The sequence below is a fragment of the Sceloporus occidentalis genome, unplaced genomic scaffold, assembly GCF_023333645.1.
Source record: "Sceloporus occidentalis isolate IW3139 unplaced genomic scaffold, rSceOcc1.0.p SCAF_5, whole genome shotgun sequence".
Classification (NCBI taxonomy): domain Eukaryota; kingdom Metazoa; phylum Chordata; class Lepidosauria; order Squamata; family Phrynosomatidae; genus Sceloporus; species Sceloporus occidentalis.
The window spans coordinates 35,561,803-35,574,455 of record NW_028316985.1 but is presented as its reverse complement, the minus strand read 5'-3'; the positions used below and the strand labels follow the sequence as shown (position 1 = coordinate 35,574,455).

Genomic DNA, 12,653 nt, shown 5'->3' with positions numbered 1-12,653 from the left:
AGCCCTAAGACGAACCTATCATGGGACTTTCTTGGCAACTTCCTTCAGAAAGTGTTTGCCATGGCCATCCTCTGAGGCTGAGAGAGTGACTTGCCTAAAGTTACCCCGTGGGCTTCATGGCTGAGACGGAATTTGAACCCTGCTCTTCGGCGTTGTAGTCAACACTCAAACCACTATGCCACAATGGGCCAGCCAAATCCTATTGTTAGCCTCAGCTAGTCTGTTGTTGTGTGCCTCAAAGTCATTTTTGATTTATGACAACCCTATCATAGGGGTTTTTTGACAAATTTCTTCACAAGGCGTTTGACACTGCCATCCTGAGGCTAAGAGAGTGTGACTTGCCTAAGGTCGCCCACTGGGTTTTTGTGCTCTAACGAGGAACTGAACCCTGATCTGCAGGCCATAGTCCAACACTCAAACCACTTCACCATGCTGGCTCTCGCTGAATCAATGGCACTTAGGTGCTGTATACTCATACATACATCTAGAAATGTAAGTAAAAAAATTGACCCCAAAAACCTTAGACTTACCTGCGGATCAACTTAAGTATTGCACTTTAACTCTTATTAAAAAACAGGAACTATCCCCTGATGAAAAGCAAGAGTGTTATCTGTCCTGGAAGCACTGAGCCCCCTCTACTTTCTTATCCATCCAGCCTTTAGCATGAGCGCTAACAGTTATGTCTGCTGGACTTTTGTAAGTTCTTTGGCATTGTTTTCTTTTGCTTCATCACTTAGATCCTTTGTTACATGCCCCTAAGTTTTACCCTCAACTTATCCATGGGTCATATCAAAATCCATAATTTTCAAACTTGCCCTTGACTTATACATCTTACGGTGTTGGCTTATCAAGTTACCATTGTTTCAGTGGATCTGCTTAAGTTGCCATCAACATCCTGAAGCTTTCCAGATGTTGTTGGATTGAATCTTCCAACTCTAGCTAAGGATGAAGAATGCTTGGAGTTGCAGTCCAACAGCAGCAGCACACAATTCCCACCCATGGAAAAATGCTTCAAGTCAGACCATTCATGTCAGACTGATATAACTGTTTTTGAATACCAGAGCGAGTGAGGAACCTGAAGTCATCCAGATGCTTTTGGACTACAGATTCCATCATCTCTCACCACTGAACAGCCAGTTGATGGGAATTAAGACTGCAGCATCTGGAGTTTCAGTTTCTTCACCCCTTCATATGGACAGTACTGAGCTCAAGAGCAAATACTGTAACTCAGCACAAGGCAACTCTAACCTCTGGAGCATGTTCTACAGGTGCTAAAGGAAAACTTAAAAGAGATTTGAGTTTCATTCCTTTTTTATAACCTACTGAGATACCAATCAGCCAAGGCAATCTCTGGAAAAAGGGACACCCTCACTATTCCAGGATGGAGATAAAACGTAAAATGCAGTTTAGCATCCTTGCGAGCTTACCTTTCTTCCTCCTTTGTCATTTAAGTGGAAGGTTTCACTGGATTGATCAGCCATGGGGCCTTCATCTCTACACTTTCGGAAGGCTCGTTTTTCCTAATCTTTCCACTGGCATTTATTTTTAAAATTTTGTCTATATTTTGATGCAGTCCATTTACTGCCATAGTTTTGTTTTTTAAAAAAGAATTAAAGCCCTGTTCAAGCAAGCAATAGTGACTATTCACTGCCTTTTTTTTTTTGGGGGGGGGGGGAGTAGTCCTTTCCAGTTGTGCTCAAAAATCAGTTTAATCATGTATGGCCCTGCCTTCACTCCCCCCCCCCCCCCACAACCGTTTGGCCTACTCTACGCATGGAGATGTGGAATTAAGGTTCCCCATAATGGGGGTGGAAATTACTTGCACAGGGCGCTGGCTCAAACTATTTGAAGGACTGTATGTTCTCATATAAACCTCTTTAAGATCTGCAGGGGAGATACTTCTACCAGACTGACTTCACAGATGGTAGGAATGCAGAAATCTTCCTCATTTTGGAACTCCCTCCTTCTCTAGGGAAGCTAGGATGGCTCTTTTTTGTCATCTTTTTGGTGGCAGATCTGACCTTTCATTTTCAGCAAGTCTTCAGCAATGGAAATGGGCTTTTTATGGTGCTGTGCTGTTTTTAATCTTTGTTTTAAAATAAGATTTTAAATGTTTATAATTCTGTTGTTATAATTTTGTATGCTCTTAACTATGTCATTGTAATTTTCTGCCTTTTTGTAATCCACCTTGGGTCCCAGTCTAGGAGAAAGGCAGGATATAAATAAAGGGATGGATGGAGCATGTTCTCTTATTTGGGACATGCCTTGCAATAGAGACACTGAGGGCTAGAACCAACAGAACTGTGATGGCAAGAGGGAGTCCTGCTCTCCATGATTATCTGACTTGAAAATCAGAATAGGGCTATTGTATTTTTTTAAAAAACACAAAATCATTTGGAGGTATAGAGGACTTCTTGGTGGATCATAGAGTCCCAGCCAATCAATGCCATGCAGTATATAGCAGGATATATTGCTCCCCCTCATGAACTAGAGTCCAGCAGAGGAAAAGGTGTTTGGATTATGTGAAGCAAATTCACTTTCCAGATGAGCTCACTGCACTTGAAATATACTATATCTATCTTTTACAGGTCACATATATTCTTTTAAAACTCTGGGAATATATCATTGCCAAGGCCAGAATGCGGTAATCTAGTGGATGAACCCATTTTTATTTATGCAGGAGAAATATTGAAGTGTTTCAGTTGTTTTTACTCTTGTATGTAATAGTCATGTGCCAGTTTTAAAGCATTTAAAAATAGATATAATTTAAAATTAAGAAAGAAAAACTCATAACTCTGCTTTTACAATTTTTGAGTGCAATAACTTTATTGATAAGACACACCAGTAGTTACCACCTTCACTTTTTTTAAAACCACAAGTATATAGGACATTGTAAACACAGGTGTCAAGATGGCAGGGCTTATGTTAAGTTGGTAGAGGGAAACGTACTGGAGAGGACAGAATGGATCAGTGGGTTGGAGTTTGGAATTAACTGGACATTGTGAGGGATTTTGTATACACCAGGCCCATTGTCACATATGTATGAACATGTATGCATACAGTTTCATATTGTACACCATCATATATACAGTTGTCCCTCTGCAGGCACAGATTCAACCACCCATGGCATACTTTGCCATTTTACTACACCACTGTATATAATGGGACTTGAGCATCCATGGATTTTGGTATCCCGGGGTTGGATGGAGATTGTTCTGGAACCAAACCCCAGTTGATACAAAGTGCCCACAGTAAAATAGTATATGCTATATATTATGCACAGTCAATAAGAGCTCAGTGACACTGCTAGTGCTCTGAGGCTGCACAATTATCAGACTGACTCATGATTTCTTAATTCTCAGAGATACTCCAGTGTAGACACATAAGGAGACCAACCTATCTGATCTGGCTTCAGAGGTTCTGCCTGTGTGCTTGTGATAGCACAATGAAATGACGTGCCAAATAATGGGACACTCATGTATTGCCATTATGGGTAAAGAGGAATGTAATGATAGTCGTATCTACAGCTCATGCCTAATCACATCCTGAGCTAGATAACTTGTTCTGATTGTGATTTTTAAAATGGTAACCTGGCTCACCTACACCCATATTCAGTTAATTGTGCCTCGAAGTGAGAGTTGGTAAATACACTCCTATCAGGTTCCTCCCCCATTTCTTGTGGGTTAATTACTGCAGATCTGTGCATGTTCGAATCTATCAACCTAAACCCAACCATGTATATCCACTGATCAACATCATGATATTTTTGTTGCCTATCTAGGAATGCAGATACCTGGCAGACTCATGTATTTTACTGATGGGCTTTATTTGCTTTAACAGATCAGGAGCTAGACAGCCAGGTTGACTATACTGTTTGACTTGGAGATATCTCAAATGCTCGTAGTTTTTTAGCAACATTTTATCTCTGTGCATGATTTGTGTTCTCACTCTCCCACGTAAGTTACATCTGGAAGTTGCACTTTATACTGTAGAAATACCAAGCAATATTTTAAAGCACAATAAGGGTCTTTAATACCACTATAAAGTTCTTTCATATTTGACACAGTAACAACATTGTTTCCCACAAGGAAACACAAGTGTGAAAGGGAGATATGTGGGTCTAAATGTAGAAAGAACTGCAACAGGCTGAAGCTCTCTGGAACATGTCTAATATGCATAAATGATGCTCACCTGTCCTTCACATTTTACATTAAAGAGAACACTGGTATAACTGTACTGCTCTGTAAAACATGAAGTAGTTTATACAGTGGGCCTGCTGCATTAGTGGGCTAGCAATTCAGATTCAACTGCCTGCAGATCATCACAGTCTATATCAATCAATGGAGATGTGTGCATGGCAATGAATTGATGCTGGCACACACACACCACCACCCAGTGAATAACACAGGGCATGACCATCAACATTTTTCCTATCCAGGGTGGTAGTGGAAACACCCCGCCCGCACCCCACATGGAAAAGGTTTATGTGCTACCATATAGTAAATACTTATGTGCAGCACTACTTCATTGTGGCTCTACATGGCACAAAGGTGTTCCAGCAGCAAAGATAAACCACAGCAGTGCAGCTTCTGGATAGCGAGATGTCTCCTTTATCCCTCGGAACTCTGATCCCAATACTCGTGATGCATAATTGACAGTGTTATCAGACAGGTTTCTTGGTGTACAGACTCTCCTTGTGCAATTAAACCAAGTAAGTGTGAATACATCCCCCTTGAGTGTACCTGAAGCAAAATGGAAAAATTTCCTGCCAGAGAACACAAGCTGGAGATCACCATGGGATTCTTTATTAGGAGCAAGGCAAAGATATGCCATTTGGGCAGAATGTTTTATTTCTATGTAAAGTATTTTCTCCAATGATTGTGGTTACAATCCAATACAGGGTTTGGTGTGCTGACACAAACTGCAACCAATAGTCTTTCATCTAATTCTGTTGTGTCTCATTAACCTTATGTTCTATCCACAGGGGTGTGTGTATTTATGAGCATGTTTTTCTTTGGTTTTATGAAAGGGAAATGTGTGCAATTGGGAAAAGTATTCCTGTCTGAAATTTGGAATGTATTAATATATGACAGGGAAATGGGTGCAAAAACAATCCCCATAGCACAGTAATACATTTTAATACATGTTTGGTCTATTCCCCAAGGTAAAAACCCTGTTATAGTCTTTACACAGAACAGATGTTGTGGAATGGAAAATCCCCCCTTCCACCCCCACATGAAAGCATGCAAATGACATCAGCAAAACTATACCAACAGTGGATTTTCCACCCTCCAGTTCTATAGTTCTCTCTTTCCCTCTGGGGAAGAGATGAAATGGAAGGACCTCTCCCTAGCCTGTTATAAAGAAATCCATCATCAAAATAACCCACCACCCACCTACAAGCCTAAATATTAGGCCACCCCAATAGAAGAGAAGCTTATGGGTGGAGAACATATTCCCCACACCTTAAACCCTATACAGTATTGCTTTCACTTGGGACCATAAAACAAGGGGATTACAGTAGTTCCTTGTTGTGCTTTATGTGCAATGGACTACAACATCCCTCATTTCACTCCCTGCTAGATTCTAGCCACACACTGTCAGGCTCTGAAGACCAAAAAGCAAAAAACACCACCACCACCACCTCTATCTCTCTCTTTTTCCTACAACACCCGGAATCTGCCAGCCAACATGACAAGTGGCCATGCTGGCTGGAAGATTCTGGAAGTGGAAACTCCAAAAAGGAACTTTTCCAATCTCTACAAAAGAGGTGTCAACAGAAAGAATTCAGAAGCAACCACACACATAAAAAAGTAGGGGACGACTCAATGCCAATACAGTCAGCCCTTCTTATACACTGATTTTTTATACACGGATTTAAGCATACACGGTTTGAAAATATTCCAAAAAAGTATAAATTTACCTTGATTTTCCATTTTTTATAAGGGACACCATTTTGCTATGTCATTATATGTAATGGGACTTGAGCATACACGGATTTTGTTATACATGGGAGATCTTGGAACCAAACCCCAGCGTATAACAAGGGTCCACTGTATAGTCATTCACCTCCCCGTCATCCTTTGATGGTAGTCTCAGGACCCTCTTTTTAAAATCTGTGAGTAACAAAAACTGAAGCATATCTAATCAGTTAAAGAAGTATCCCCTCTTTGTCTACATCTGTATCTTTTTTAATCTCCCCTTTCCATACCATGGAAGTAGCAAAGGGAAACAGCAGACTAAAAATATCTTTCTTCTATTACAGCATCTCCCTACTCACATTTTAAAACATATATAGAGAAACAGATGAAAAAAGGCAAAGATTAATATATTGCTAGAATGCCCAAAAGGTCAAACCAAACATATACTAAGAAGATTCTGGGAGCTTTATAAGATGGAGGTCCCTCCAGCAACAGAAAGATACACCTTTGATTTCTCTACACATGAGAAGTGTAATGTCTGGAAACGGCCTAAAATATTATGGCCAAGCACTATCTTTTCAACCTATGTTTAGTGCTGTGTAATCTACTGGCTCTTGCTCTGACCCTCTAATTATTCTGATTTCTACACTTTTGAATGAGTAGGATAGATTCCCCACAGATAACAAGGGTGTACTGTATTATTATACCCTAACGGTAAATATTAATCCAGGCACAAGCTAAAAAATGTCCAGTGTCATATAATACCTTGGTTTCAAGAGGTAATGGTAATGAAATCCATGTGTCTAATCACTGATTTCTTAGTTTAGCCAGTATTACAGCTAGCCAGTAATAAGATTCTTTCCTGAAATGTACAAAGTAAGGCAAATATGGGGTAATGTGTGACTCTCTCCAAGTTGCTCAAGTGCAATTCCCGTCAGCTCTAACCAGCAGAGTCAATGTTGAGCTTATCTACATGTGGAGGGCCATGCAGTCCCCCATCCACGACTTAAAGTGAGCCCTTAAAAAGTAGACAGAACAGGAGAGACAAAGGAACAAGACAGCTAGCTGTCAGGAACCAAGAGATTAGGAATCAAATACAAGATACTGCAATGAACCCAAAACAAAGATGTCACATTACATGTCTCTACTTGTTTTTAAATATGGTCAAACAATGGTCAATGGATACATCCCCCCAAATTACATATATGAAACTGGAGTTGGAAAGTAGTTTCATCAGACTGATTAATCATAAAAAGTGGGGTCTTGTAAATGCGTTGCAACATAAATCTGTAGAAGCAAGAGATATAATTTCTTTGTAGTTCTCCCACTCCTTTTCTGATGCTCCTGAAAGGGTTAGGCCCAGATAAGGTTAAAGTGGATATATATATATATATATATATATATATATATATATATCACAATTATGAAATTCAATCATGTGAAAATCTGGAATATCCTCTCCCTAACTACCAGACAACAAACTTTCTCCCAGCAAAGCAAAATGTTCAGTGTAGAAATTTTGCTTTATTATTCTTGAGGAAAAACATTGTGGGGAAACATAGATGGTTTGGCACAAGACCTTAAAGAGTCTTCCATCTTAAATCCACAACATCCAGAAAATATATCCAGGAAAACAAAGAAGGGACATAGTAGTCATAGTGATAAATGGCATAATAGCTCTGCAGACTAGTCCACTGAATTCTTGCTTTTTCATACTGACATTGATCATAAGCATTGTGACCATCATGGATGTCACTACGACAAGTTAACATGGTAAAGTAAGGTTGGAGAACCTGTAGCTTTTCAGATATTATTGGACTTTAATTCCTATCAGACCTTACCTGCATAGCCCCTTTGATGGGCTGATGGGAACAACAGGTCACTATCTGCTGCTGAAAGGCCTAACCCTGCAGGAAAGAATTTTACTTTATTACACTGTCTATATGACATGTATTTGCTATCATGTTAATGTGGCATATCATGCTACCTAATACTATTACGGTGGTCCCCAGGTTACTCTTGATTATAGTATTTTTCCCCCCAAAGTTCATTAATATGTACAAGTAAAATAATTTTGGCTGCAGTCTTCTAGACACATCTTCTCTGGATGACACTTTATTGGATGGGGCTTCTGCGTAAACCTGCATCAGATCAACCTGTCTAACCTCTGGGTCTGGCTTATTCCCAGAAAATCTTTTCTTAATTACTGTCTTCCCCAAGAGAACAAGTGCCATTAATAACCAACAGAAAAGTTGGTTACAGAACTAGACAGGACAGTTATAGAAAAATAGATTTATCAGTGGGCTTTAAGACAGAATAATTCCGTTCAACCAGCGCTTGATGTACACAGTCAAGGTGGGTTTGAGTCTTCAGGGGATTTTCTAGGTCACTGTTGGCAATAGTTGGCTATCTTCCTAACTGAATCTGGCTTTTTACCTAGGAACTGACTGGATCTAAGTAAGTAAATAAATAAAATGTCCCCACATATTTCCAGCTCTCAAATGTCTTTCCTCCAGACATATTTTTAAACAAATTACAGTAGGCCCTTGGTATCCAATGGGGTTTGGTTCCAGGACCCCCCATGGATACCAAAATCCATGGATAGTCAAGTCCCATTAGACATAATAGCATAGCGAAATGAGATCCCTTATATAAAATAGCAAAATCAAAATTTGCTTCTTGGGTTTTTTTTAATGTATTCAAACCATGAATGGTTGAAATCGTGGATAAAAAATTCATGGATACAGAGGGCCAACTGTAATATCAAGTCTGCCAGACTCTACATTAGGTTGCTATGAGATAAACAGATCAGTTATGGAGCGGTAAATAGAAGCCTCATATTAAAAACAAATGCTCACAATACTTTTGTAATTTTACAGGATGTATTTTTTTATTATTATTATCTTACTTCACGGCTGGGAATTATGGCCCTGCAGATGCTGTAGGGTTGAAACCACAGCAGACAAACATTGTATAACCAGAATACTGGAAGCTGCAATTCAACAGGGTTGTATGATTCCCACTCATTTTACCTGATTTTTTTTACCACTGGTGAAGTGGTTACATAATACTTCATGCCAACTACATGTGGGCATTCCATTGGACTCCTCTGAAGGTGGAGTCTCCAGCCACAGGAAATAGTTGTGATAGACACCTAATGTGGCTAATTTCCAACAAGCAAAATATAAGCAAAGATGAGAAGCCTAATTAGAAAAGACCCACTGAATTAGCAGAACTTTCAGAACTGATGACCAAATTCTCGTGGATCCAATGGTTCTAGTGTAGCTCGGACTGGATTTAGACCAAAAGCTACAAAACAAACTAAACCACAGCTCCCACACAATCCCAGCATTGCCAAAATATTCCTGAACATTAACTAGAACAGCTTCCTGGTTAGCTATCCAGTCAGCTCTGACAGGACCCAATGTAGATTTTTAAAATCATCTGTTCATGATCAAAATGAAAGGATAAAACTAAATGGAAATCCATTTCTCTTTGTAAACCTACAACACCATTACGCTGTTATTTCCATCACTCCCTCACCCTTGCTTGCTCCCATACCCATCCATCTATCCAGTTCCTATCCTCTCTCCTCATGCACAGACAGACATGCCAAAGGCTGGTACCATCTCACCCAGTCATATCCCCATCTGCTGTACCTTTCGCATCACAACTATCTTGAGGTCCTTTCCCTCTTCCCCCTATGGAAAGAGTGAACTAGGTTCCTACACCCAGCAGCTTCCCAGACAAAGAGAGAGAACAAACTCTTTTACTGCAGCAAGGACCATACAATATTTTGTAACCAACCATTTGGTTTTGGTACAGAGTTCTGAAGAGGGAGGAGGTGTTAGGCTTTTCTGCTTTTTTAAAAAATAAATAAAAACGGAAAACCCAGAAGGCTAGAGAATGGCTGAGTGCCACCTGTTGCTCTGGTACATACGTGTCTGTTTTCCACCTTGGCTTGTTGGTGGCAGAGGGGAGTGGGCAGAGGAAAAAGGAGGGGAGATGGGAGGGTTCCACCACCTCTCAGTAGTCCTGTGCTTGGTACCCCTGTGTTTCAGCATCAAAAGCATCTGCCGAAGGGGGCTGTTGGTACGTCCCCATGCTATCTGTAGTGTCAGCCTCATTTGTGTAGGGTGCATAAGGCATGCCAGCCTCCTGGCTCGGGTCCATGTAGTCCTGGGAGAAGAGGGCTGAATCGGCTCCAAGTTGGTATCGCTGGAATGCCAGAAATGACTGGCCCACCTTTAAGGAAGGATGTGGCAGTATGGGAGAGATGGTGGGAAAATGGGAAGGAGAAAGACATGGGGAAAAGAAAGGGAAACATACCAAGGAGAAACAAACAGAAGGTGGGTTAGTAGCGGTTAGTGCACAAGACATAAATTAGTGCGTGAGAAATACCTGGAATTAAACAAGTTGAACGCAAATGCATTTTAAAAAGCAGGAAGGTTTGGCACAGCCCACGGAGAACGCGAGTTCAGGAAAGATGCAACAGAGTGACAAAGAGAACTGGAAAGAATAATTTGCTCTAAGGATACATCTTTTTGTGGGGGGCTTGGTCTACAGCCTCTACTATTTCATCAGTTTGAGAAAAGGGTGGCAGAAGTGAGAAAGTGGCTCTGTGTGTGTGTTCCAATTCACCAAATGAAACATGGCACCTATTTCTGGAAGAGCATCCCCAAATTGCACAGCCTACACATACCAAGGGCTTCAGCCTGCATCAGTCTTCTTCCCATTCATATGCCTGGCAGGCAGGAATGACTGAAGGATTAGTGCCAGATGCACCACTGTGTAGCCAGCAATAGCAGTACTGGGCTGAGTTGCGAAGTTCCTGAGAGCAAAATAAACGTGCTTTTACTAGGAATATTCAGGCATGCTTATACCAGTACTAGGTGGCTACAGAGGCTGGTAAATAGGGAGACAGAGTAGATTGGCCCTTTCCACACACAAAACTGATCAAGGCAATGGTAAAGAGAGGCTGTTATTTGCACAATGCTCTTTGGTGAAACAAGCACCGAGGAATCAGCTCAGTTCTTGTTGTCTTCCAGTATTATGGATTGTGCCAGGGAAAAGTAAGCCAAGAAGAGACAATAGTAAGCAGAAGTATAAAATGCTTTTTGACAATGACCTCTTGTGGTTAAACATATTAAGACTGTATAAAGATTGAGAGAAAGGCACATCAGTGTTATCTGCAATTAGCTTGGGAAGAGGACACAGAGGGAATAAAAAAACCTGGAAGATGTGAGTAGTACCCATTCTGATTTCAGCTACTTAGAGCTAAAGGATGGGGGCAACTTTCCAAATTCTGACGAATGCTGGTGGTTTCTTTCTCCTCACCACATCGGCTGCACAAATATCTTATGTTTTATTCTTCTTTCTCTCTTATCTTTCTTTCTGTCCCTGAGAATGGGAATTGGAAGTATTTTCACCCTGAATATTTCCATCCTTATATTCAAAATTTTTATGGAAATGGGGTTAGGGGAGCACTGGTGGAGAGCTAGGAAACAGTGTGTTGTATTCTTCCTGAAAAGTAATTTCTCCAAGTCTCCGAAAGCCCAGAAATGTCAGGAAGCCCTGTAGGGAGAGAACAGGATGGAACAAGGGGCATTAGAGAAGAGGGTTTGTACATGGAAGACTTTTGTAAGACCCTATGAGTAAAGTAAGGTATCATGGGGAAAAAGAAAGATATCCATCAGTGGGCAGCTGCTGTTTTTACAAAATGATCCTGCATGAAAACAAAAGCTTTCCACAGTTGAGGGGTGCTAGTCTTTGTTGTGATCAAGAAGGACCCAAAATCTGCCAGCATCAGGAAAAGTGATAAATGAAAGGAGTAGGCAGCATGTAAAAACAGAAAAACCCAAGAGCCACCAAGAGTCAAAGAAAAGGGGAAATGTGCCTAGAATGCTAAAGAAATCCTGCAGAATTTTTATTACATAAAATGCACAGCAACCTGGCTCTTTCCCAAAAGTTTGAACTACAGCAACAAAAAGATCATGCAATGTCAACTTTTGCTACAGCCATAAGGTAATGTTGAGGACCTTTAGCCTATGAATGTGGGTCCAGGTTCCTAATCTCAGGGTGCATCTACACTGTAGAAAGAATGCAGTTTGACACCACTGTAACTGCCATGGATCCATACTACAGAATCTTGGGATTTGTAGTTTTGTGAGGCATCATCATCTTTGGCAGAGAAGGCTAAAAACCTTGTAGGACAACAAATTTCATTATACTGAGCTACAGCCCTTAAAGTGGTAAACTGCATTATTTCTACAATGTAGAAATAATAAGCTATCCTGAGCACTTTTCATACTACAGTTGGTCCTTCCCTTATGTGGGGGATCTGTTCCGGACCCTGCCGCGTAAGGGAAAAATGTGTAAACTGAAGCCCCATTAGAACTAATGGGGCTCATTACCGTGGTGTGTGCCCGGTGCACTCCATTGCTTCTTCCGGGGTGCGGGAGAAGTCTTTCCAGCACAGCTTCCAGCATATGCTGGAAGCTGCATATGGCGTGCCCTCGTATAACGCGGACGCACTGTATATGGGTTCTACTGAGGCTTGACTTTGCAAGCCATCAGTTTCATGGCCAGATAGCTGGCAATGTTAAATTTAAAGGCATGAATGTGAATTAATATTTATAAATGAACAGCACCTGGGTATTACTACCCACTCTAGGGGACATTAATTGTATATTGTTTCTGATGTTCATACAACAGGGGGATGGCAAAAGTAGA

General features: G+C 40.8%; 1 protein-coding gene across 2 annotated transcripts in view; it reads right to left on the bottom strand.

Moving 5' to 3' along the window:
- Nucleotides 1–2,820: 2,820 nt before the first annotated feature.
- The window catches only part of SYNGR1 (synaptogyrin 1), a 47,271-nt gene continuing 37,438 nt past the window's right edge, over nucleotides 2,821–12,653 (bottom strand). The window contains exon 4 of one of the 2 annotated variants that reach the window (XM_089528224.1): nucleotides 2,821–10,166. In XM_089528224.1, coding sequence (XP_089384350.1) covers nucleotides 9,948–10,166 — 219 coding nt within the window. In that variant the 3' untranslated portion in view covers nucleotides 2,821–9,947. Of the gene's footprint in view, nucleotides 11,496–12,653 lie in introns of both variants that reach the window. The other variant, XM_089528225.1, reaches the window with a different exon arrangement.